This window comes from Necator americanus, chromosome IV (genome assembly GCF_031761385.1).
Source record: "Necator americanus strain Aroian chromosome IV, whole genome shotgun sequence".
Lineage (NCBI taxonomy): Eukaryota > Metazoa > Nematoda > Chromadorea > Rhabditida > Ancylostomatidae > Necator > Necator americanus.
This window is the reverse complement of record NC_087374.1, coordinates 17,855,472-17,882,255: the sequence shown is the minus strand read 5'-3', so window position 1 is coordinate 17,882,255 and position 26,784 is coordinate 17,855,472. Positions and strand designations below refer to the sequence as shown.

Here is a 26,784-nt window from a genome sequence, read left to right as displayed (position 1 = left end):
GCCACGTTTTGGCACCCTTTCTGAGAGTTGCTACCGTGCAAATTTTGATTAGATAACGGTGCCCGGAAGAGTAATGGGCCTTTAATACAAAGATGAAGGTCGTCAGCCAGAGATTACATCGACTCCATTTTCATAGCAAAAGTTCGCTTTTATGACTCGTGAGTTAGCGTTCTACACGGAGTTGTTTCGAAGATCATCCGAACAAACTCTTTGAAACGTCCAGAAGCAATTACTAAACCGCCGTTGCATAAAAGGGTTCAGAATTTTGCTGTTAAAGCTAGAAATACATTTTCAGTTCGCATTTGCGTACAACATATGCAACGCTTTATGTATTCTTAGTATTTCTCTCCTGTTTTCATTACAGTGACATATTTCATATGATAAAAACGTCTTACTTGTCAAACTGTATTCACTTTCGATTATCGATAAATTTTTTCTTTCGCTTTATCATAAAATTTCACCTGGTTTCCTCCAAACCATTCCTGGAACCACTGGATTAAAGCTTCTAGTTCCGTGGAGCTGGACATTAAACTTCAAGAGTTCTTTCCCAGGTACGGAAAAACTGTAGAGTTCCAGCGGGAACTAATAGTAATTTCTAGCAGTATTCTCATATTCTCTACTCTCCCTTTCTATTCTCTTTTGGTCTCTTCTTCTATTCAGCTTCGCAAGGGAAAGGCTTATTCGAACTTTTTAGGCACTAGAGCGGTAGGCAAAGACACTAACCCAAGTGGAACAAAAACTGTTCCTGAGGTGTGCGCGAGTCGCGCATATGGTTCTAAATATGTTCCTCTTAACAGGGATGTGGTAGATAAAGCACCCGGCCAGTGTGAAGAGCGGCCATTGCTCTTCTTCCATAAGTGCTTCTCGTACATTTGCGCTTTATTACCGCGACGTCTCGCCCTCACTCCCTATTTCCCTCCTCGTCTGTCTTCGTGTCGCAACTTTGCCGATTTATTACTTAAGATGAAGTTCGATCGGCAGAATGTCATTCAAGTAGCAAAGTGCGAACAACTTTTCGCGATTGTCGGCGACGTTCGTACCAGTTGATCGTGGCGAACTGGCGAAAGGTCAGGAACCCCCGTATCCACTAAAGTAATCGCTAGTGATCGGATTCTTGAGACTTGCAAAGGTTAGTGGGGATTTGAAGCGCATCGACAATAATTTGGCATTCATGTCAGATCAGGAGATCAAAGACATTTTTAGTGGAATGCCTTCCTGAAGAGAACGTAAAGATGTGGAGCTTTGGCGACTCCATATGTTCTCCACGTGGTATGTGTTGGATGCCGTGTTTACGAGTTTATTCCCAACAACCGGAAGGCGAGTGGATTGTCTAAGGAAGCTTCAATGTCCGAGAAGACAGAGGACACCGTAAACCCACTTCAAGACTGATTCTTTCCTTTCAACAATATTCGTAAAGAAAAAAATTCCATTTCAACCTCTCTGACTTCATCGAGAAATAATTAACGTCATTGTTCTATGCAGACGTATGCAAGTGTTTTTATAGTCGGGCCGAAACGACATGAGACTCGGCGCAGTCACGTAAGGAAGGATCGAGGGGACCTTTGCTAGCATCACTCTCTCAGCATTGCAGCCCGCGATGGTACAACCTCGATCCTAACCACGCCGCTTCACTCCACACGCCTCTTGACTGCTCGGAGCTTCATCTCGCTTTGACCTGACTATACCCTCTGGTTTTTCTTAATTCCTGAAAAAGTGAGAAAAACTTTCTGACTGCAAATGAAGTCAGAGCTCTTCATTCTGAATACTCAACATATGAGAAAAAAGATTTTCCAGCCCTACATTAAGAACCTTCATCAAGATGTTTTGATCAGCAAATCAATTTCCATTCGCTGGACGATTCACTTGATTTGGATTTGGAATGTACATCTTAGAGAACATAGAAATTCGAGTTTATTTTTAAACTACTCAGAAATCCCCTAGAGAACTAGTTCTTTCCTTCATTCAAGATTGAAATGTGAGTTTCCTCAGATCATTGACCAACATAACTAACCACAAAAGATTTATGCGCCCCTGAAGAACCAGAAGGAAATAGTTGAGAAAGAAAAATCTGGAAAGAGGAGGCCACGTGCATAATTAAACGCAACCAAATCAAAATGTAGCCTTTTTGCTTCTTTCATTATGTCAGTTTCATTAATGCTACATAGAAGTGGCGTGAGTCTTTATAAGGAATGTGAGAAATTTGGGTCAAGTCGCACAATAAAAAAGTAGAGTGCTGAAAAACCGGTCTTCTATTCAATGATGGCGTCACGAAATTATCAAAAAGGAAGTACTACGGCTGGTCAGGCTACTTTCTCCGATTCTTTTCTTTCTCGATATTCTTTCCTCAACGAATTTCTATTATGATTCAATCTGGCATGACATCAAGGCTGATTTCGTTCTGTCGCCTGAAATTCAGCCGATATTCATCACGTCCAAGACATGTCTTTTTCCGTCGACCACGTTCGTATCTCACAGAAAGATCTTAAAATACCAGAGGATCAAAAAGTTTAGCGCGCCGTCTCCACGTTTGCAGGAGCAGGCAGCCATCGCTGTTGCGGTGTGGTTGCAGAATCTTGATCGAAAGGCGACGATTTTGTATGCGATCAACTGACAAGAGTGCACATACAGCTCTTATCGTTTCTTTCGTGCCTTGTCGACGTTTCTCGGCTTTGTTCTGTTGTATTAACACCCGACTAAAAATAGATACGCTCGGCTAAAGTCGATTGATTGATTGGTTGCTGATAAGTGAACAAAGACGGGCTTTCCTAGCACCTTAAAAACAGCGCTTCTTCTCTACGATTAGACTGCACATGTCAATCAGCTGAGCGCCATTGAATGCGCTTGATCAGCTGAGCGCATAGTGATTGCATGGCATGTCTTTTGGTGTTCGCTTTGAACCTTTCGTTCCCAGTGAAAGCCGTCGATGCATGTGATTTTTTTCTTCTTCTGAGCAATTCGAAACAACGGTGAGATGGTTGCTTGCGTTTTTGTATTAGTTTGTATGGCGCCTTCCTCGCCATCGCTTTCGAATGCGAACGATGGAAGTGGGAGAATGAGAGACGGGCATTCCAGAGAGCGGTTTGCTTAGACATTGGTTTCTGATCGCGACGTTGACCCTTCATCGTTATAGTCTTAACGATCTGGAAAGCAGTAGGATCGACCTTAGGCGTCGTTGAAGAGTGTTTGCTCGAACTTCAGCAGGGCTGCTACAACAGCGTACACATACACTCACATGGCAAACTGTTATCGGTCAAATTCCGTCGAGAATAACTCATAAACACGGCCACAAGGAGGAAGAGCAAACGCTGACAGGCGCCAAACGAATATTTTCATATTTGCCTAGCAAAGGTAAATGTGGAAAATTTTTCGAATACTTACAGAGCCAAAAAATTCCAAATATTCATCAAAGATCAAAATTGTCATCATTAAAATCGGAATCACCTGCCGTATTTTGCGAAAAACAAAAAACAACTTTGCTGGGGTAATCTATGGCCGACAAAATGTAAATGAAATGTGAAAATGTAAAATTTAATCCTACGTATGTCGCGGAACACCCTATCTATTAATGTTCTTCTCAAAATTTAATGTTTTTCAGCGGTTGTTCATGTTTTTCACGTGATATACGTGAAATAAAAAAAACTATAAAAGTTGGTTAGTGTTGCTATCAACCCAGGAATTTGACTTTATCGTCTGCATCCTATTTATGAGCACTATCGCCCCCTTCTCTCTTGATACGTCGTTGCCATTAAGTATTTTCAACGATTAGGCAGCACTCCTTTCTAGAGCAGATTGTTTCTCCAGAATATTCGTTTGAGATGTCGTAAATTCCTTTTTTTTGCGGGATTCCAGAAAATTCTCTACATGATCGAAAGAGCAAACGTTCATTAAAACCTTTGAAATTCTTTCTGCTTTGCATTTTTGCGAAATCATAAGAAATTATTCCGTGGTTGGCTGCAACAGTGCAACCATAAAAAGATGTTGATTAATGCGTTTAATCAACATCTTTTTATGGCTTCTTCCCTTATATCTGAAAACATCTTGAAATATCGAGAATTTTGACTAAATCCTCGTGAACGTGTTCTAGAGACCACATTGAAGTTCCATGGAAATAAAATAACAATTATGAGTGCACACAACGTTAAATTGGGGGTTCCATTCCTCGCGTTTGGTAGAAACCACATTCAGACATTTTTAAAAGTCAATTAAAGTTATCCCAAAAACTTCTAGGGTGAATAACGTTATTTTTTCTCGAACACTGAACTCGTTTGCGGGAGAAATTAAAAAAAAAACAATCCTATCAAAACTTGCAGTTCTCTACATTTCTAAAAATCCTACAGCAAAATTTCCGTTAAATGGTGAGTACATAAGCGCTTTCACTAGCAGACAACGGATTTCAAGAAGGCAGAAGTCGGATCTGCGGATTCCTCAAAGCCTCTTCGCTAAGCTCACATTCTCATTTTTCTGCATCGAAATGCTCCCGCTAAGCTGCCTCTTCAGTCTACGAGTATTCATTAAAACGATATTTTCTCAGACATAGAAAGATGAATTTTCATCTTTCAAAGTAATGCACAAAACCATGATTGCTTCGGGTCATATTAAGGTGATTTGTTGCTGTCGAGCGCATAAAAACGCAACTGTCACGAAATTTCCGGCCGATATTTTTAGCCACCGAGACTCAAGAATACACGGAGCGTGCACGTGTTTTACGACCACCTCAGATAACATCTTTCATAAGATCCTCCCAGGAAATAAAGTAGTTGGGTATTTCAGTAGTTGCTATGATGCTGCTTATATGTGGCAAGAGGATCGCAGAGCATCTACTTATTCGAATAGGACAAATGGGTAAAAAGCAAGTAAAATCGGAGAGAAAGTTTGCGTGAACTGCTGCAGACGCGTAGCATGGACTCGAGCAAACATGACTACTATCAACTCCAAATGCAAAGTTGTCTTCGACATGAAAGCGAAACTTCCGCAGACAAGAGGTGTAGCTCCTGGTCACCCAGATATACTAATTTCTTATGCCATCTATAATCTGAGTAGTACCGTAGCTTAGATTGAATTACAGGATCTAACCCCAGGAATGTTGACATTCCTAGGGCTCAGAGAGGTTTTCAGAGGGTGATTCTCGGAACGCTGGTAGTTGGCTGTACATGGATATACAGATATTTCATTTCGACTCCTATGTAATTTCCCACACCTTCAGGAGTAACACAACAATTGTCCTTTCACAGTCAGGCCAAAAAGTTCACTGACGTTCTGGATGCGTCGAAGATGCACTTAAAAGATCTCTATTTCAGCAAAGCAATGGAATGAAAACGACGGGCACTTTGTAGTGAATTTTCTACCACAGGAGACATGTCACCTTTATGTCTGTGTACATCTCCTCCAACTGAACTTTTGGCGAGCAGCATGAAAGAGAAAAGTTCATTCCGACTAAAAGCCGCCGGCCATTACGTCTACTGGATTCTCTGGCGCTAGAAAGGCGATGACTCTTTTTCAGCGGCTGTTTCATCCACTATTCACTTAAAAGGTTCCTACACTCTCTCCAAATCACCATTCTATCCATACTATACTGCATTCTAGACGTTCAGCATCATAAGTCACCCACCATCCAACGGATTTCTGAGCCATTGCTCCTACATATACCTATGCACATTACAGAATGCTCGTTTTGATTGCTGGACTCCTGCGTTGTAGAAATAACCTTTCAAAGCAGTAACGAAGCCTCGTTAAGGTCTTCATCTAATTAATGGACAGCAACAGCTCGGATTAGAGCAGAGCACATCTATCTTTCCCGGCTAACTACTACTTCTCAGCTCACATCCAGCATTTCTAACATCTCGTACATAGCACCCTGCGCATCATCATGTGAAAGCATGCATTTGTCGGTTCTACTTGGATCGTAGACTTCGTTTGCATAGCTAGTCCATTGCGGATGATTACATACATGCGTATCTACGCACATAAACGAACGATGAATGAAACAATGTCGTCAACGACAGCATTCCGACTACGTGCTATTGAATCAGCTGATTTGCGTTGGTGTCGTTCGAAATTGTCACCGTTGCCGTCCCACCATTTGATCTTGGCTTGACGACACCAGCGAATTCGGCTTCGATTTTGTGGAGGAAATCTTCGTTGCCAAGATACTATTTTTTACCTGGCCTAAAATTTCTCTTTGTCAAGTTCCAATAGTTGCACAATTAGCAGAGACACATGGAAGTGTATGACTGAGAGAGAGAGAGAGCAATGTACTGTGTTTACTTATGAACGCATGACGAACAGACTATTTGAAGAACTTCGATGAGTTGTCTTTGTTCGGCGATCACGCGTATACAAGTTCCCTGTCACCGTCTCTCGACTTATTCTTCTCCTTAATGTTGTAACGCTTTTTCGTAACAGAACCCCATCACACTAATCACCACCTAAGAATGTAAGCGCTAAAACCGGAGCTGGTTAGAACAAGGAGGTAAAATTGCTTTTATGGAAGCCTTTCTCTCCTTCAAAATGTATCAAACGTCAGGTGAACCTGTTCTCAGACGCGGAGATTTTTGAACTGTTTAGTACGTTGAAAAAGAACGGCTCTGAAATCTCCCTGACCAGAAGTTCATTAGCAGCAATGAGATCATGATTTTATACTGTACAATGTATACTGCAGGCTTTCTTTAACTATTAGTATACTGATTAATGCGCATCAATCTTTCTATGCTATCCTACAATTTTTGCATTACGCAGGTATCACAATCAGAATATCAGTTATCAATTGTTGCGAAAAGTTCAGACAACGATTCGAGGTCACGTGGATGCGGTGGAAGATCAAGGTGCGAGAATTCCTATTCGTTCCGGAAGTGGAATTCTCATAAGTATCCCGAAAGCACTACACGATGAGGATAATGAACTAATGTCGCTGCAGTGAATATATAAATTATTGACCTGATAATTATCCTTAGAAAGTTTGATCTGGAAATATTTTCGTCACTTCACATTATCCAAAAGAATTGATGCCTTTGCTCAACCGGACCCTACAAACAGCTTCTGGTCGCTCCATACCCGAAATTGGTGTGTTAGGATCTAGTGAATGCAACGAATTATGCGAAATCTCCGGTGTGAACAGCGCCCATCCGCTCCCGTTCAGGTCATCCGCACCCGCTAAGGAGTGCCGACTTGAAACGATGACACGCAAATCGTCGCCAATAAACGTTCTCGGACCACCTCTTTAGATTGAGGGTTCGACAAGACTGGGACGAGTGTGGGCGATGAGCCCGAGTGTCCTCACCCCGCCACCGCAGTCGAAAGCGGCGGCTGTTCTTCTCTTCTTTTTCCTGAAAGTCTTTTCGGGATGTGGCGAAGCGTAATTTCATCCTTACACATTACCAACGTGCGCTAGGCCACCTGTTCCGGAGATCAGTGATCGCAGTGCGTAATATCTTTACGACGTCTGACGCCACCAATGGTGTCGCCATTCTAGCGCCCGTGACAACTCGTCCGAATTGTGACTACTGCAGCAGCATATGCGCGGAGTTACTAGTAGTTTTGAGGAGTTTTGCTAGACTCATTTGCCCCTTGCGCCCTAGTGTACAGTGTGCCGACAATGTCGCGAAGACCATGATCCATGCTGTTCGGGGCGGATACAGTAGGTTTTGCGGACAGCCGGCGATTGCCGCGCGTTTTTCGCAAACGCTCGGACGCTCTCCCGACGGCCGCCCTCCGCCATTGTGACACTTCCTCGCCTCCATCTCGTCGTCATGCACACCCCGCCAGCGGGGTGCACTCTCGATCTCACATGGCGTTGGCCACGTGCCAAGCGCCGCCCCACACATTTCGCACGCGGCTGTCTGTCGCACGTTATTTCGTCGTTGTGCAGCTCCCGACCGCCGTTCTGGATGCTTCCTCTTCCTCCGTGTTTCCTTTACTCTGTTCTCATCCTCCGCTTTTCCCAGTCATCCCTTGATGATTCCGCTTACTACTGCTAATCATCCGATCATCCCCCCTTGGCTGTTGTCCATCGGGGCGTGCCGGTGGGCGTGACCCTCGCGCATGACGTGCTGCGGCCACGCCCACATGTGCGTTCATTCCGCGATAAGTGCGTAGGTCTGTGCGCTCGTCGCGTACACTGTTCCTGGTGTTGTTTTGTGTATGTCCTTTGGTTCGTAGATGGCGGTGGTCCGGACGTGTTTGAGTTTATCTCCGGACGAGTTCGAGTGGTCCCGTCCATGTGGATTTCCATTCCACATGCTCTAACGTGTTCGCAGTCAGACGTTATCAGGCATGCATCACCGGTTTTTTTTCTCACCTCTTGCCGTTCTGTGTAGTAGCCGTTTGCGTGTCTTCATGCTTCTCTTGTTTGGCTTAATGTTATCGATGCTTTTACGGGAGCCGTTTAACGATATGTGAATTCGATTTTAACAGCTCGATATTTCAGATCAGTCCGAATTCTATCATCGGAAGCGTCCTACGCTTCCACATACGTTTGAAAGGTCTACAAGAAACAGACAATTGTGATTCGCGATAGTTTCTCTATGTTTATGAGCCGTCTACGCAAGATGGCGATCGGAAGTCCTACAACGACAGACCGGCCAGGTCCGTATTTATCATCTGGGTTTAATACCCGTCCTTTTCTATTATTGTAACGATTCCCGCAACTATTTGTGACCGCTTGTGCAGTCTGGTTCTTTTAATTAGAGCGAGACGTGCTTGTGGTCATCAACTTCAGCATTAAACACTTGCGTTGTTCTTTGTCGTGTTAACTGTCTGAAATTTCTGACATGAATACTCGTGCACAAAGGAATTTGTGCACACTGCGCTCGACTCCACTCACGTGACCTGATGCGCGTTATTCACGGAACACTGCCGTGGCGGTGTTCTAGTCATACACTATTTCCCACATTGCTTTTTCGGCTACAGATCGGTGTACAGAATGTAGATCTCATCACTTATCTGCTCTATAGCTTGTGAATCTAAGTAGCTCATAAGACGTAGTTTTCGTGCTGTCATTTTCGTTTCTTTACCGTTGCTTGTATAGGAAATGAACAGGCACTCGTTCACTGTTTGGTGAGCGATGATGGCGGCAATGTAGATTGAAGGCTGCTTGCGGTGACCTCGAGGCAGTGTTGCGACTTTTCGTTTGTCATCACATGCTTCTTCCGTTTTCTAAACGTTCTTCGTCATTTTGGTTTGTACCTCCGCGCCAAACTTAGTATAGCGCTTATGATTTGCGCACGTTTTGACCGATGAAACTTTGGGAAATAGTTATAACGGATACACTGTGGGTGCAGATTTTCATCTGAAAAACAGACCTCATTAAACGCGCTCAATTTATTACGAAAAGTACTTCAATAATAGCTGAGTGAGGTATACGTTTCTTTTCTGCAGGGTAAGGAGGCAAAAATTGCATTAATAAAGTTCACGTTACAGTTCATCGAACACAAGAGTCAATATTAAATTGTTTTTTTTTTTGCTGTACGAAAACCACCTAAGTGCAGCGTGAACTTCACGTGATGTAGTGGTAGAAAGCTCACTACTTCACGAGGAGGGGAAGCTGTGTAATGTGTGTGATGTGCCCTTTTTTGTTGTTTTCATGAAATCGTGAAGTCGTGTTTTTTGTGCAATTAAAAATGATAGCGCTATCCGGAGTTTCTTTGACAGTTTTCTTTTTCGTTCCAAAGGGAATTCCCCAAATTTTAGTTGCACGAACAAAGTTCTATCGCACAGAACATAATATACAGCTCTACTACTTGAAAGATGAATACAACCACTAAAAGGAATTAGTATTGGACATATTCTTCTTAGTGGACATTCTTTTAATTCTTTTAGGAGTCAGCCAATCATTTATAAGTACCTTGCAGAAGTCCTGTGTCGAATTACACATTTTTCAGCTCATGATTACGCCAACTTCAAGCGACAGTACAAGCTCGGCGCTGAGCTTGGACGTGGCGGTTTCGGCACTGTTTATTGCGGATTTCGAATGTCCGACAATCTCACGGTCGCCTGCAAATATGTGATGCGGTCGAATGTAACCGAATGGGCTTGCGTAAGTTTCTTTCTCTCTCGGTGTGTGAGTTCGATTTTATTTGTTTTATTGACAATGAAGCGATATTGTTGCTCATGTGATTTGCTTGTTTCTGAGTGCCTGGAGGGGCCCTTTTCGTAGGAAGCAGCAGTAGCAGCGCCGTCGTTGACGGGCATGCAATCAGCTGACTGCTGCTTACACATATGAAAGCGTGAAAAACATCTGACTCACACACAAAGACCATATTCTATCAATATTTTCTGCTATTTATGGCCACATTATTTAACTATTTTAGATGGATGGTCGAATGGTTCCTTTGGAAATCGTGCTATTAATGCGGTGCAGAGGGATTCCTGGTGTGATCCAGACAATCGACTGGTTTGAACGTCCGGACGGTTATATGATAGTCATGGAACGACCGAGTCCGTCCACGGATCTGTTCGATTACATTTCGGAGAAAGGCGCCCTCACCGAAAACGTAGCGCGTGACTACTTCCGCCAGGTTCGTGCCCCTTTTCTTTCATACGAGGCGCTTTTTGTTGGTCGGCATGCGATTCTGCAACGGGGAAAGTGCTTATTTCTGTAGGTGGTCGACACGGTGGTCGCGTGCTATCGTGTAAATGTCATCCATCGCGACATAAAAGACGAGAATCTTGTGGTCGACATGAAGAATGGCCTGGTCAAGTTGATCGACTTTGGATCAGGCGCTTTTCACAAGGAAGGACCATACACCGACTTCGAAGGTTTGTTTTTTGCTTACTTGCCCACCGACTAATACCCTAATACTCCTCTCAGCAACAGTATTTTCTTAGCGTTGCTTATCTTCTCGTGGATTGCTATCTATCAGTCGATCACTTTGACGCGGCTACATTGCAGTCATGTGCTTTTGCGGCCGGCTTGTGCATTTTCTTGTTCACTGGGGTGGCGCTGACGTTGCGTAACCTTAGGAAGGTTCCGGTTTGTCAGTAACGAAGCCAAGCCAAGAGGCACCGTGGGCAAAAGAGTTTCAATTGTATATAATTTCGAAATAATACACTTTTTATGTATCCTCAACGTTGATTTTACGTTATGCGAACACATTCGTGAGGAATTGTTCTTGTCCTAATCTTGCGAAGTACGGGAAGTCATCTCAACGTCGGAATATGTTCACCTCCGTTAAGTAATCAATTTGGCGATCGTCTTGACTGGTACCAAGGTCTCTCTCTCGCCTCTGCAGTCACTTCCGTGATACCGGCAGGTCGTCCTTTCTTTTGGACTATGCGCCGGGCATGCGCGAGAGTATTTGTAGGAATTCTTGTACCTCAGTTGGCACCAGCAGGAGAGAACGCGACGAGCGCAAATAGGTCGGTCACCACACAGCCCGCCTTGCATTCTTTTCGAGTTGCGCGGTGAGGGTGTGTTAGTGTTGGCGATGCGCCAGGCGGCATCGGTTGGCTCCTTGCCAAATCGTGGCCACTTTCCCGCGCGTTGACCTCGTCTGCGCGAGGAAAGGAGGCACCACGTGACACTCGCTTTTGACCCGAATGAGCGAGGTGAGGTGACCGACTGCGCACCGGCCACAGTAAACAAGCCTGGGAGAGGAACGATTAAATGGCCATTTAGCTTGTCGAGATAGCAAACACTATAACAACTGCTTTGATATAATCTTCCTAAATTCATGCAGAAAAAGCTTCTGGAATGAGTCCTACTAAGTTGACTATTAGCAGGGGTGTAATGTTCATGTAAACATTTCCGGAAGCATACCCCTTCTCGCTTCCTTTACTATCAAAGTAGGAAAACTGGCATGTCGCCAAGTGAGGTGTTTTCTTTGAGGGAACGCTAATTGGACTGGCGGCGAGTGTTCGCTTCATGTCATGTCAACAAACGCGCCGCCTCGCATATCTCTAAAGCTTTTGTGTTTTAGTTGCTTACATGTCACGCGGTCTTTCAACCCAGAAGGATGGTTTCATATTGCCAGGTCTTTCAACCCAGAAGGATGACTTCATATTGCCAGGTCTTTCAACCCAGAAGGATGACTTCATATTGCCATGTAATCGCTGCTGCCATCACTTGATTTTGTTAGGACAACCGAAAGATTCTGTGCGTTTCACACAAAGAACCCCTCCGTTGTCCGGTTAGAACCGGCGAGAAACCTGCTGACCGTTGACCTCAACCCAGTTGTTTACCGCTCAAGCCAAGATACGCCACCACCCGGGCGACCCCGCACTTGTCCGCTGCTGCAGCGACCATTCTGGGGATCCACAAGTCTCTGGTTGCAGCCGAAATCAGCGAAATTCGGCAGTAGCGGTTGCTAATAGGCCAGAGAGAAGTGGCAGCCCCAGCATTTCGCCACTTGCCCAGTGGAAATGAATAGCTGAAATTGGCTTGTTTCGCCAGATGGGTTTGCACTCAACGCATTGAATCTCGTCTCAAAGCTATAAAGCATCCTACGAGTCATCGTTGCGCGGGGCCTAGGATGAATGAGTCAATGAGTGAGCGGCTGGCAGTTTGCCAGACTGCAGCACATCGCTGACAATACGTATAGTGGCTTGTGACAAGGTTCATCATTGCGCGAAAGATGTTACGAAATCCTTCCACCCCTTCCCTCACCAATGTGCGAATTCTGTTACTACCTTTAGTGCGTGTTTGTTCGGTGTCTGAAGGACCTCAATGAAATTTGACACCCATATGACGCATTACGCAGCTCATGTGTGCAGATGTGCGGATGAAGATTCCGTTGGAAAAGAGCCAGTTGTTGAGTTTTGAATGACAGCAGTGGAAGAGGACTCCTCAGAAATTAAGATCGTCTGATTCAACGTATGAAGCTTAGCGACAAACGGGAAGTACAGTCACTCAACATAACTTTATTTTTATTGATAAGCAGGGAGGATGCTTTGAGTTTTGTGATTTATAGAGGATAAGACAGCAAAAATGTAGCATTATTCTTGGTTTGTACGGATAAATCGATGTGATTTACGCTAGTTTGCTTAGTGGATAACACATTCGCGCTCGCACTTTTGGTCACATTCCTTTTGCGCCCGACAGTCTCAATACAGACATAGGGTAAGAACACTTGAATTTGAATGAGCAGCTACTATTGCTGCCGCTCTTGAACGATTATTAGGGTCCCCAATTCCCAGTAATCCGACACCGAAAACCAGCCTGTTGGTCGTGTAAGATTTCCCGTGCACTAGTAGAGGCGCAGCCTGAATGGAAGGAGCACGAGGGCAAGGCAATCTAATGGTGGAGGTTACGTGCTTGGCGCTTGTGCAAGGTTAGGTATAGGCCAAGTAGTGCGCCTAATTACCTGACAACACTTTGTGCAGGTTTTCGTGCTGATGCTCAAGATCGCGCACGTAAAGGACGATCATTGCGCAGTGGAGACGGCGGACATTTCCCTGGCACTACCAGGAGCCGACGTCTGGACCGGTTCCTCCGACCCGCGCGACCATTCTTGCACTCGCACGCCTGTCCAAAATCCTCTTATTATTTTTCGCTTTGCAAGTAAAGTGCAAAAGCTGCTGTCCTTCACCACTTCTGTGGTCATGACGGCTGCACTCATCACGCCTCAATATCGAGGTGCAAATAAGTGGAGTATATTTTTTGGTACAGTTCGTGCCAGGTTCTTTTGTTACTTCGCGATGGTAACTGCACAGTTGCACCAATGCAATTTTTCTCACATCATCATCTCTCTTCCATGACTCACTGCTCTCACGTGAATTTGCAAGCGGGCTAGCTGTCCACTCCGAGAAACACATACAAATCATTGTCATTTTGCAAAACCGTGGACCTCTTAAGTAACTCGTCTGTTGCCGTTGCAGGTACTCGCGTGTACAGTCCACCCGAGTGGATTGAAGAGTCGCGCTACGATGGTCTCGAAGCTGCGGTTTGGTCCCTCGGTATACTTCTCTTTGATATGGTGTGTGGTGACATTCCGTTCCGTAAGGATTCGGAGATTTGTACCGGACATCTGCAATGGCGAAATCAACTTTCGGAAGGTAAGGTATTTGGATAGTTTCGGTTTTTGAATTTCATAAGATAGTTTTAGTAATAAGCAGTGTGCATTTGGTTATTGCTATAATTACAGAATGCAAGGATTTGATACGAAAATGTTTGTCACGTGAGGGCGGCGACAGACCAACATTGGAGGATATTCTGCAGCACCCATGGATGCAGGTTCCAGACGAAGTGAACGGTGCAGCTAAGAACGAATTGAATGCCGGGAGGCACAAATTGGCAAGTGTTCCGGACCGTCTTGTGACAGAAGCGCAGATGCATTCGCATCCACGAGTTCCGCTAACGGTTACGCGTTCGGATCAATTCTTGTTGAACCCTTCAACTAGTAACAATACGATTGCAATCACGTCGTCTACAAACTCAGCAGCAATATTTGAAGGAGCCACACTAGAGCGAGTTCCACATCCAGAGGTTGGTGTTTCCTAAGATTTTTGGTGAACAATTTCTAGGAGATTGTGGTTGTTCTCCATCTTAAGTTGTCTGTAACAGGTTCACCTGAATCAATCCTTTAATTCAGTATAAGTATTAAAAAAGTAGATATTGCTAATAATACCGTTAATTTTAGTAGTTTCAGGTTCCGCCGTTTACCACAAACCCCAGGTTGCTTACCGGCGGACCAATTGGATCGCCATGCCGGCGCTATCCCTTTCAACCGCGTCAGTCGACTTCCGTGGCCCCATTACCGGCCCAATGCACGTCGTCGCCTTCAACAACCGCCACCGCGTCACCACTAACATCAATATCTAACGATATGGTGTCACAACCGGACCGAAAAGACTCGCTAGGTTCGATGTGCACCGCGTCTGCCCACTCGTCGGGTTCTTCTGGCTACGGAACGACGACCCCGTCACCTCCCATGGTAGATGAGTGTCCACTTGCGACGTACTAGACGTCTGCACAGTCCATGTATGTGTCCTGCAATGAGCTTGCGCGATTTTCGCTTTTGTTCTGGGAAATTGCGCCTTGTCAACCCCGGTTTCGTATGTTGCCTTGCTCACAGAGTGCGTCTGTCTCTCGTCCTCGTCTCGCGAAGTCCCGACCCTCAACTCTTTCTGAAACAGCTCCCTGTGCCGAAAGTTTCTGTTTGATTGTTTGTTGTACATATTCATCACGTATATCTTCCCTTTTGAACGCTTGCTTGCGTCCTTTAATAATTGTCGTTTCATTCTTCTCGCTTGTACATATAGCTCTTCTCCAGTTTCGACCCAGTGTAAGTACGACCCCAAAGATTGTTATTAAGCTATATACATGTTTATTGGGAGTTATTAGTAATTGATACGTATATACTCGTTGAATGTATTGTGTTAAAGCGTGCCCTAGAATCATCCGTCTTCGCAAAACAGCTGATCTTTGCGCCTCTCAATCTTTCCTTTCCATGCTAGAAATATATGCTGAAGTTTATTATATACTACTAATAATAAGTTGGGGAACTTAGTTCAGAAACGCTCCTGGCGATCGCCGCCGCCATCTCGCGCGCGCTGACAAATTGCTCACTCTATCACAGATGATATAGTAACGTATTGTCTTTGCGAGTTGTAAAAAGTTTAATTTATGATGAGAAAATTACGATTATGTATAATGTATTGGGGTGGCACGTATGTGGTTTCGAACACACTATTATGTATTTTATCGTACAAAGGAGCCATATCGTTGGAGTGTCGAGAGCTGCTTGTTCCACACAATTCTAATAAAAAAATAAAGATGAAAATAACCTGTTTGTTGCACAAGCTCTGATACATAGTTATTGATGGTCCTAGCTTTCGATATTCGAATCTCGAGTTCATAGACAAACATTCCTTGTGGATACAGTTTGTCTGGTCTCCAAACGAGAGACAAGAATTCTCACGATATGTAACAAGAGTGGAATGGTTGAAGTTATAATCGACTAAATCTCGTCCGCAAATTCTGATTTGCCCTTGCTTGTTCACATCGGTGCTAATCAGAGGTTGAAAAAGCCGTGGCGTATCCACCAGAACGCTAATATAAACTTTCAATCACAAATTATTTTTAACTCTGCGATTGGTTCCGTGTGTGTGTGTGTCCTTGTAATTGATGCGTGTGTAACATCAATTACAAGGAAAACTAGTCTCTCACGTCTCTGAGTTCGGTAAACTGCCCAAGTATGCAGACATTTTGTATGCAAGACTACTATTTGAGTACTCATTTCTTTGTTCTTTTTAGCTCAGTTAGTCACAAAAGCCACAACTATTTCCCAGCGTTCACTCGACGTCGACTATTTTTCGTTCTGCAACGAAGAGGCCAATCCCCTCCGAAGAGTTTGCGCTGCAGAATGATGTGGCCTTCAGTTTAGAGAAATGCGGAAGTGGGCTAAATAGCGCACCAGGCAAAGGAGGAGGCAAGAAGACTACGAAGGAGGGCAGAGGCAGCGTGTGCTGCTGCGTGTTTTTCGTTGGCTCTTGGCCAGCAAGACACGGACAAACGTCTCCTTCCCAAGTCGGCCCGCCGCAGCTACGACGGATCGATCGTTGGTTGCTGTCGCTGGCTAAGCCCCGAGGGGACTTGCCCTATGGTGCAGGCGGCGATGGGTGGAGGAACAGCGACGACGAAGGAACGGCGCGACAGATGTAGTTCTAAGCGCGTCGTTGAGCAATTCGCCGAGTGAGAGTGCGAGCCGCTGCAGCTGCTTAACGCTGCGGAGCCTCTCACGTCAGTGTCAGCCTTAGAAGAGGGACGGGGTCCAAAGTACTACTTGAAGAGGTGACCAGATAAGTAGCCAAATCACAAAACAAACATCTCCCGTGGCGCCAATTCTGCTATAGCAGACAGAAACACACAAATACCATCAACACACACACTCACACAACATAACAGGGACGAATATTCAACGAGAATTCTGCAGCTTGAATAATTCCGCACGGGCCACGTGCATTACATTGGGTTGACTGGAATTTGCAAACTTCACATGAGTGCAAAAACATGTGCGCTGAAAACCGGAACGCTAGTCGATTAACACATTCGCCGCAACAATGCTAGCGGGACGCGTGATAGTGTCATAAGACCTCCACGTTCAATGTCACCGTCATGCTAAGTCGGATCCAGAATATTGAATCCGGATCCTTCAGTTGTCATGAACCGTCGCGCATCTCCTCTCCTGCTGTACACACATGTGCGTGCGCCCACACCGACAGCGGCCCAGCCAGCTGGATCTCTTGAGCGCTTGAGCAACGCACGTGATTTCCTGGATGCATGGCATCATCGCTTTTGCCAACGCATCCAGCGACATCCCACGCGCTTTTATGAACAATTAGCCGAACTTTCGCCGTAATCTTTTATTCAAAACGGATCTATACCCACGTGAAAATGCACATAAACACCTAGAGAAGAGCAAAGAACGAATAACAAGACGCAAAGAGAGAAAAGTAGCAACCGAACGAAGCAATCGAATTAGCTCTTGCCAGCGTCCTCCTTCAACAGAACAGTGCGATTGAAGACAACCTGGAAAAGAGCAGAAAATTACTCAGGTCGAATCCTACAAAAAAAAACATCTGATGACCTAAATGTAGCGTTCAGAGGTGAGTTTAACTGTAGTGAAGGGAACAAAGAAGCGGAATTTATGGCCGAACGAGTAGTCTTTGCGTGGTTTAACCAAGACTATATGGTTGATGTGGAGAGAGAAGAAAAAAAGACACGTGCTTCTTGCAAATTCGTAGAGCTACTTTTTTTCTGTCCCAAGCTTTTTCCATCTGTCGAGTTGCACTTTCGTCTCCTAAGGTCCATTCTAATTACGGATGTTGATAGAATCTGAGCTTACTGCTTTACAGTAGTTAATCTTAGCTGAACTCGTGACGGAGATGAATCTGGTATTCACTTAATGAGGTGGGGGAGTGTATTATCCTCACATAATCGTTCATCAACCGTTTCGACACCTACTGAACCGATTTGCTCATCTAACACAGAAAAGTGCAGTAAACTCAATTATAATCGCCTACGTGCACCACTGTTTTTGGGAATTCCGAATTCTTTAAACAATTGAAGTGTGTAAATCGATTCGACAGAGCCAGAGACACACTGAAGGCAAAGTGTATGTGTCATCATATCAAAGTACACTTGCAAGTGTTGGAACACTTCTTTTACAAGCAACGACTAACTAGATGCTTTTCATTTAGGATGTGGATGTGGTGTCATTATGTTTGGTGCGAATGTATGCATATAAGGAGCACAATCATACCCAGCGCAGCACAAGTGCACTACATGCTGTCAATATCGCTCGCTTTGAATGCTCTTTTCTGTGCGTGCGCATATGTGTTTCTCAAACGCACGATTATCGGCCACTGTCTCATCGCCTCAAGTACAACAACGCTGCCCCACGGATGCAAAAGAATGCACTCCAATGCACTGAGTCATAGCGGTCGAAAAACACGAAAGGAATGCGCCCGGCCAGAACCACTTCGTATGATAAATGCCGCGTTCATGGCCTGTTTGTGTTCGCGAGCGCACACTCCGCGTGTGTAAGCGTTCGCTTGCGATTTGACTCACTGCGGTGGTGGGGGAGGTGGAAGAGGAGAAAAAGATGAGGAAGAATTTGACTTGGGAGTTCTTCGTCATCCTTGGCCAATTGGTTTCGGAAATGCGGGAGTTTCTAACAACAGCTACTTCGTGAAAAAGTGGATCATATAGAGCAAGATGTTTAAGAAAAAGCAGGCAGTTTATAGAGAAAATCTGAAAGATCCAGAAAACGGTTTAGTTATTACTTGTAAGATGGAGTGAAACACAAGTTAGAATATTGCTACTCCTGAGAACTACGATGCAGTCCAAAAAAAAAATACCATTCAATCAAACTAAATGTCGTTGAAACAAAATCAAAATGGTAAATAAGCTATTTCTTAGATCTTTTTTTTCTACTAGATTTCTAACGAAATCGGAAGGAGTTTCTGGAACCTGGACGTTCCAGTCATCTCGTTTTCAGAACATTACCATTGAACATCTCTAAAGTCTCCGTTAGGCTTCTCGAATGAGCGCCTTCTTGGAGGAATGGAGTACTGTAAAAATTAACAGAATATTATGTGAAACAATACCTACGTGGAGAAATCATTTTCTTCCATTTCTTGAAACAATTTATTCCTGAGAAAAAATCGCACTCCAACAGTTTTCCGGGAAATTCTACAATATATGTAACTCACTTCATGTCTGATCTGCGTCATCTGATTTCACGTTGATACATATTCGTTCATTGTCTATGGAATAGACAAGTATCCGAAAAGAAAAAAAAAGGTGAACACTTATAGGGCACCATAAACGGTGAATGCTAATTGCCATGTAAACGGTCAGCAACGATTCACGTGCATCACGTCATTTCTCTTTGACGAGAAGAGCATGTGCTGTCAATAGTCGAATTCCTACATTTCTTCCTGTAGTTTTGCAGTTTTAGGGAGTAGGACAACGCTGAAGGTTGCGACAACGAGTGTTTTCCTTGCGTTCTTTACTCGCAATAATAGTATAGAGAAATTCGAGAAAACTCTATACGACTCCTACACAACTAACTCTATAAAGCTGTTCGGGGAATTTCTACAGAATAAGAATGTAAGCACTCAAATTAATAGAAAAACAGTCTCAATAACGATTCCATGAACGACAGTCTGGATAATTGCACTTTATTTGAAGACATGAGCGAGGTAATAATTAGAATGTTCTAGTTTTTTGCACATTAATGACTGCAGCATACAGCTTGACAGCATTCGACTACCTGTTTGCTTGCGGCAGATTTGTCGGAAGTCTTAGCTCCTGCAAAAGTACGTATTCGTGCGTCGCTGAAGACGAACGCCAATCAGCTTTTGCGCGAACGAGTGAAAAGAATATAGTGAAAAGAATTTCATTAATCGTGCAGCTACAGCGGCCATAGCTGACATCTTGCGACCAAGCACTTAAAGCAATAATTGCGAAGTAATGCATGAGCGTTGGTGATGAGATTAGTTGTTTTCCAATATTTCAAGCTCTCTTCAAGTATTTGACCTATCTGCTTCTCAAATTTGTCGATGTGCTTGACGAGAGCACCTTTTTGCAACAACTACGAATACCAGTGCTGCGAGCTATATAGCTGATGTTGTTGAATTAAATTTGTTATACCGTATCAAGCCAATAATATGCTGCGTATGTGTGACGCGCTAATGTGCACGTGAGTCGATGCTGTAAGGCAAACAGCTACATACGACCGTATATACACGTTGGAATTATTGTAGTTTGGGGTGTGGGGATGTCAGTAGCGGTTTGTCTCGGTTCATTCTTTTCTGAGTCATCGTTCGCTTTCTTGATGTCCCGACTTAGAGACATCACGAGCTGCTACGGCCGGTTGGACGGGTGGCGACCCCACCCGCATTCCAATCTAGAAGTATGATCGCGCGCGTTCTTTTCGTTCCACGACCACATCTGGCTCCTGTAGATGAAAGAGGGTTGCAAATCAACAGGTAGGACGGAAGGGTGCATAGTCCTTTTCATTCAGAAAACACAAAACACTGAACTCTGTCATCTACCATTTTTTTATGACCATTGATTGACTCTCTCGTAGAGCATATCCAGAAAAAGGAAAGCAGAGTCATGTTACTCGGATGAAAAAAATAATCGTCACTTTAGCCATGCTTTAAAAATTAGTTTTTCGTTCTCACAATAAGGATTTTGAGCCAATAAGAAAGCCTGATAGCCAAGCAGATTATTGGTCATGGCAAGGTTCCTCCTCAATGTTTCGGATGTTTACTTGGTACTCTTCGCAGCTCAAGTAACTACTTCTCTTCCAAATTAGAGAAATAGTACTTACAACGCGGTTGTGAATAAATGAAGCACTTGATTCTTGTGGGATCTATGTTTGCACGTACTGGGTGAGTGGAATGTACTATTGGAATAACTGAAAACAGAGAAAGGAGAAATTCAACATCGACGCTATGTCCCGTGTATATGTGTGTCGTCGTCGTCGAAAAGTAAAAGTGACGAATCGCACGCGGTGTGGAAAGATCGCACCAACACGCTGCTGCTATCAGCTGACTTGCTGCTGGTGAATACCTACGACGACTACGATGACGACGAAAAAATTTCGCTGCTGCGTGTCACGAGAAACACCGCGCTGTAGTACCGGGAGCAGCCAAAGGAGGTAGGGCGCGAGCGTTCTCTTGTGCTGAGGGTCTTCGCTCGCGCGTCACATGTGATGATTTATGACAATCTTCGACAATGCAGACGTCGCGCGATCTCCTGATGGCTACTGCGCTACAAATTTGCACGAGGCACCCACGCTGGCGCGGCTGTTTTACACACTCTTCAATAGTGTAGATGCGGGCTTCCCCGGATCTGTGAGGCGAGCAAAGACCTTCTAGCTTTTTGATAATTGCCCGAGCCGATTAGTGGTACTCATCGTTCTGCTCTGTCAAGTAATGCGTATGTGTGTACACGCAGCTCAAATGAACTGACTTGCGCCCGCTTCTTACTCGCCTCGCAGTGACCTTGCAACACAAACCTCTGTCGGGGTGTGGTTAGGCGTAGGTGGTAGCTGGAACTGGGCGCAAAGAAGATACCGGTTTGTTGCAATTTTCGAATGGTGCAATGCCGCAGTTTTTAACCTACGATTGTGTTAGTCCTTAGCACCTTCAATTCACTTTTTGTTTGGTTCTCATGCAGCACACCGCCTACAGCCGTAGTAATAGCAGTCACAGTAGGCGCCCGGGGAATTTATATCAGACCTTGGTGTGTGCTCGACAAAATAACTCAAACACTCTGTTGTTCCGTTATGTTAAGTGTAGAAATAACCAGTCAAAAAACAGTCGCCGTGGAATTGTAAGTCATCCAAAAAAATTTGTTCCTCCTGCTATTGTTCCAACACGAATCACTTTTGTGGTTCCTTAAATTAACAATAAGTTCTTGCAGGCACCTAAATGATCCGAAAAAACTGCAGAGAAAAGCAAACGTGAAGCATATAGCATAGCTATATGCAACAAAATATTTTCTTGAAGCCTCTAACAAACGTAGCAACATGCAACAGAAATGGCTGATTGAAGTGCTCGTTCCCCTTATATCACGCGTAAATTTTTTCGTTTTTTTTTTGTTGCAGACGGAAATAATGTAAGAGTGATGGAAACTTGATTCGATTTCTTCTTGAAAAGTTTCATGTTTTTCACGGCCCATTTGATCTTTCGCATTCTTCGGAAAAGTGTTTTTTTTTTTAATCTAGGAAATCAAAAACGTAGACTATTAGTAGTACCTATTAGTATCTAAATGAGAGAAATGACCATTATGTTTATTTCACTATGACATACTTCATTTAAATTGAAATTATCTCACTCAAGTTGCGATTGCATTACCATGCGTCTTCTGCTCATTCCGTTGCTCAAAGCGCCTTGTGACCTGATGTGGATTATGGATGCAGATAGTAATCGCAGTATTCGCTAAATGGGATGCTCAAAGAGGATGCGTGCCGATAATTAGAGGTTGTGGAGGGCCACTCCGTAAGAGAGACGCACATTTTCGATCATCAACATTCTTCACAGAAACACATATCCCGATCTCTACATAACCTAAAGAAAGGTCACGGCCGCTATGGGTGCCTCGAATGGCCTGATATCAATCCGATAACATCTCTCGTCATCATCAATTCTCTGCCAGTACACTTGATCTCGTCGTGGTCAGGTCTACTTCTTCTTTCGGTGAAGTTTTCAGCGAACAGTGGGAAAAAAACCGCCTAGGTCAGCAATCGTGTGCAATTTTGAATGAGATACAGTTGCTATCTTACTGATGAGCAAGGCAAATGTCGGCGCCAAGTGGCGGCGCCAGCATAATCTTGTTAGCTTCCGGCTGATGCTTCATCACACATAGAAAGCCACGAGGTTCCCGCTCGCATGCACGATAACCTGTCGCTGCCACTGACATCACCTTTAGCAAATAAATCTCGTCATTCCAAAGCATTTTGTCTTTCAACTGAGAGCTGAGGAGGAAAGTGATAGAAAAATATGTGTGCAGTGCAATTGAAACAATCCAGTTGCAAAAAGGCAATGTGATCGGTGGAACTGGTGATACTCTAGCGTTCGTTTCAACGCTAACGAGAAGAAAGTGCAAATTCTTTTTTTTTTCTGCTCATTTCTGCAGGGGAAAATTACATGGAAATCAAAGATCATCTATCGTACATGCACACTGCAAAACAGAGGCAAAATCAGTAGCCAGTAATTAATGTTTGGTAAAAATGAAATTTTCTTGCCGTTCTTTTTGGTAGTCTCACAGTAGCAGGCGTGTCATCGGAAGCAAAAAGATGAAAAAAAAACAGGTCTGAGTGGAAGCGAGGAGTACTCTATTCCTTTTCTAGTGAAAAAATGTCCTTTTTAGCACTGCTACAATTCGAGTACGTTCTTTCACCTTGAAAAACTATCTGTTCTCTGGTATACTGTACAACGGGGAACTAATGTGTCAAAGGAGGAGAAATGCATAAAATATTCATATTTCATTCTCGTCATTACGCGAACAGCGATTCCATCGGGTTATCCGGTAGTTATGTTACAGCTGAAGTGCAGCCATATTACTGGACCCGTTTCTCTTCTTTTTGGTCTTTCTATTTACGAATCGCGGTGAGAAAATTTTTGATTAAGTACTTTCACATACTACAATCATCTCACACTACAAACTGTAGTTCTAGGACCTTTGATAACTTTGGAATGAGAGGACATTTTTCTCGCTGTGACTTTTTTCTTGCAACAACTGTCCTTGTTAGCCTTTTAAATTTCTTTTTAAGATTTCATCTCTCTAAATGCACTACATACTTTGATATTATATTTGATACTCGAATATTTGGTTTGAAATAGTTCTGGTCTTGTTGATCTATGGAGCACCGACAACCCGTCCACTGATCAGATCACATGACCTCGACATTGCTTGCAGCGTGCGTCACTGCGATTTGAATCACATCTGCACGGACCTTGCTGCAATTTGTAATCAGATGCACAAAGTTTTATAACACAGTCAGTGACGTCCACAGGGCACTTGAACTGTGTGATAAGCCTCTCGAACATTCCACGCTCACCTGCCCACGTCACAAGCACAAAGCACGAACTTATGGCCATAAAATCGTGTGGGTTTTCACGATCGTCATCGTTTTGTTGCAACGAGGCGACGAGCAAGTTTTGCAGGAAAATCACAGGGTAACGCCCGTGTGTCCAAGTGTATGTGTGTATGTTGGCGAAAGGCAAAATGTGTGCACGCGCGACACGATAAAGTGCAACATTATGGTATGTTTAGTAAAAACAATGCGGTAAAAACAAATGTAGGCCCAAATGTGACTAGAATTCGTTCAAGTAAAGTAGAACATACCTTACCAGGCACCGTATCCGGATCAACACTGAAGTAGCCGACCCGTTCAAACTGATAACGATCGTACACTTTTGAGTTAGTGATGGATTTATCAATGAGCACATTGTAGAGTACCGTAAGAGAATCCTGAAAAGTAGTGACCAAGTCACCATACAGCTATGCTAGCATGTCTTCGTTGGATTCAACAAAAAAAAATCGGAATAAATTCGTTATGAGTTATGATTTCTTTAGAGCCCCTCAAGTTCTCAATTAGTTAATTTCTAGCATCTCAAATGGTGTAACTCCCACCCAAGGAACTTAGTAAATTTATTTGCACAATTGTTATTAAATCATGATGAGCTACCGAACTAATAGCGCTTATTTGTATAAGCCGGACCTCTGAAGTATTCTTCGCCGCCAACTCATAATTTCCAGCGCTCCATGGTGCTACTGAACTAACGGATCTACACGAACTTGATAAGGGCGCGAGAGTGCGACTCGAAAATGGCAATCTGCTAAGGAATCAGAGTTTGTTATGAAAGCATTAATTCCTGTTCAGCTGCAAACGAAATATGTACGATAGCGTCAAAAACCTCTTCATTTACAAGCAAACTCGCGTAATACCTAAGCGGTACAAGAAGCGGCAAATATTAAGTCGTATCAGTCCTAAGTAATTGTATTCCGGGAAGCTTCGCCGGAAGAGGAACTTTCTTGAAGAAAAACCTATTTTTAAGGCATTTTCATTATTAGACTACGTCCATTTCAAGGAATCAGATTTTATTTCCCACTGAATTTTGAAAGATTTGCTCTTATTTCCTCATGATTTAGCCAGATAATTTGTATCAGAACCACTTACATGTTTCCCAGGTTTTCCCCATCAAAATGCTAAAGAATGATACCCCTTTCTATTCAGTTCTTCATAAGCAGCATTTTAATGATTGAAAACGTTCAGTTCATTTTTTCTGTCGCGTTTTCTTCAAAATTAATTTCTTTCTAACATTATAGAGAGAGCATCATTTCAGCGCCAATGTGCTAATCAATCTTCTTGGTACCTTTTCCATTAGCAAATCGAGCAATCCTTCGCATCAATTCTTCAAATAGCCCCATTATGCAGCAGCAGAAAATCACGCGCTTTGCCGGTGCTGCATCTAACGGCCGACGACGTCGTTTGAACGCTGCATCTTTTTCTGCCGCTTCTCTCCCACACAAGGGAACGAACACACAAACCGCAATATATCGCATTTAATAGCCAATGTTTGTGCAGCAGGGCCGTCGCAATTGGTAGTTGATGACAACAAATCGCGCTTCACATCGAACTCCATCAAATGTTCCGAAAAAAACCGTACTTGGCAGCGCAAGGGACTGTTTCTAGCCCTGCTCGGCATAATTACCTCGTTCAGATCTTCAAGTAGCCGCGTTGGCGTTCGGTCCGGTCACTATGCATCCGCCTTCCCAATCGGAGACGGAACAACTAGAGTGCAAGGTGCACAGGGCTCTATTTGAGGAATTTTCTGTGGGTCGAGTCAGCACGTTGTCGAAATTTCTCACAAAAGTGCAAATGCAGCTGATTTCGTTACAGTATGAACCACATTCCATCACTGCACCAGATGCGAAAGTGTTTGGGGATGTTCAGTTGCTGGGCAGTGGACGAGAGGAGTGGACGGGCAGACTGGCTAACTGCCTTCAATTCATGGCTGAAATGGGCGTTCAGAAATAGACTCCTATTGGTGTACTGCATTTAAGGAAACAAAAATAAAAGACAAATTAGAGCGAATCACATCCTCCTTTCCATGAATAAGCTAGCATTTAATAATGAGCGCCCATTTTTTTGTGAGCGCGTATGATTTCTGTGAAAGTATAGTTGATAAACAAGAGTAATGGATAGAAGGTAAAAAAAAAGAAGCAAAAAAAAAGATGAGAGAGAGGACGGCCTTACCTTATTCACATCCGACAGAAAACCTTCTGGGACCTCATTCGGATCTTCCGGATTTTTACTTTTGAACCTTAAGAGAATCAAACATCATACACATGTTTATGAATCGTCCTATTAGCATCAAAGCATGATATCATTGGTATTAGTGATATACGCTTATTAGATTTAGCATTCACTACATACATACGAAGACATTCAATACTTCTCATTGTCTCAAGAATATGCGCTTATCATTTTAGGGACGCATGCTCGGTACCCTTCGGTCGGTGGTGCACAGCAAAACCATCAGAGCTTTCCTTTTTCGTGGTTTATTCTCTCCTCTTCTGCTTGATTTCTCGAACGAATTAAATGACGCTGATATCATCGTAGGACCTCTTTTCAAATCGAGTGATGTCCGATTTCGAAATACAATCGCTTCATTTTGCTACACGGTGAAGTCTGACAGCACCCTTAATCGTCTAGCACATGTTGCGCTTATCACCTTCTCATTGTCTATATGATTTGTGACGGTATCGTTGTAATTTGGCATATGGAATGTTGCAGAATGCTAGAACTGATAACAGCTGGCTCCAGG

At 43.8% G+C, this 26,784-nt stretch overlaps 2 protein-coding genes across 3 annotated transcripts in view; one reads left to right on the top strand and one right to left on the bottom strand.

Moving 5' to 3' along the window:
* Positions 1–8,525: 8,525 nt before the first annotated feature.
* On the top strand, positions 8,526–17,291 carry RB195_001732 (uncharacterized protein; the record flags this gene model as incomplete). 2 transcript variants are annotated; one of them, XM_064198653.1, is made up of 8 exons in its annotated part: positions 8,526–8,580; positions 9,876–10,030; positions 10,305–10,511; positions 10,596–10,752; positions 13,810–13,986; positions 14,076–14,416; positions 14,580–14,790; positions 17,089–17,291. In XM_064198653.1, the coding sequence occupies 8 exons, from the start codon at positions 8,526–8,528 to the stop codon at positions 17,289–17,291; spliced, it is 1,506 nt and encodes a 501-aa protein (XP_064054534.1). The 2 variants fall into 2 exon arrangements, with proteins under 2 accessions (XP_064054534.1, XP_064054535.1); XM_064198654.1 differs by lacking the exon at positions 17,089–17,291 and having other exon boundaries at positions 8,544–8,580; positions 14,580–14,894.
* Positions 17,292–17,410: 119 nt separating this feature from the next.
* The window catches only part of RB195_001731 (uncharacterized protein), a gene marked incomplete at both ends in the record, with an annotated part of 49,185 nt that continues 39,811 nt past the window's right edge, over positions 17,411–26,784 (bottom strand). The window contains 3 exons of the mRNA XM_013448568.2: positions 17,411–17,461; positions 24,299–24,424; positions 26,214–26,280. Coding sequence (XP_013304022.2) covers positions 17,411–17,461; positions 24,299–24,424; positions 26,214–26,280 — 244 coding nt within the window. The remainder of the gene's footprint in view (positions 17,462–24,298; positions 24,425–26,213; positions 26,281–26,784) is intronic.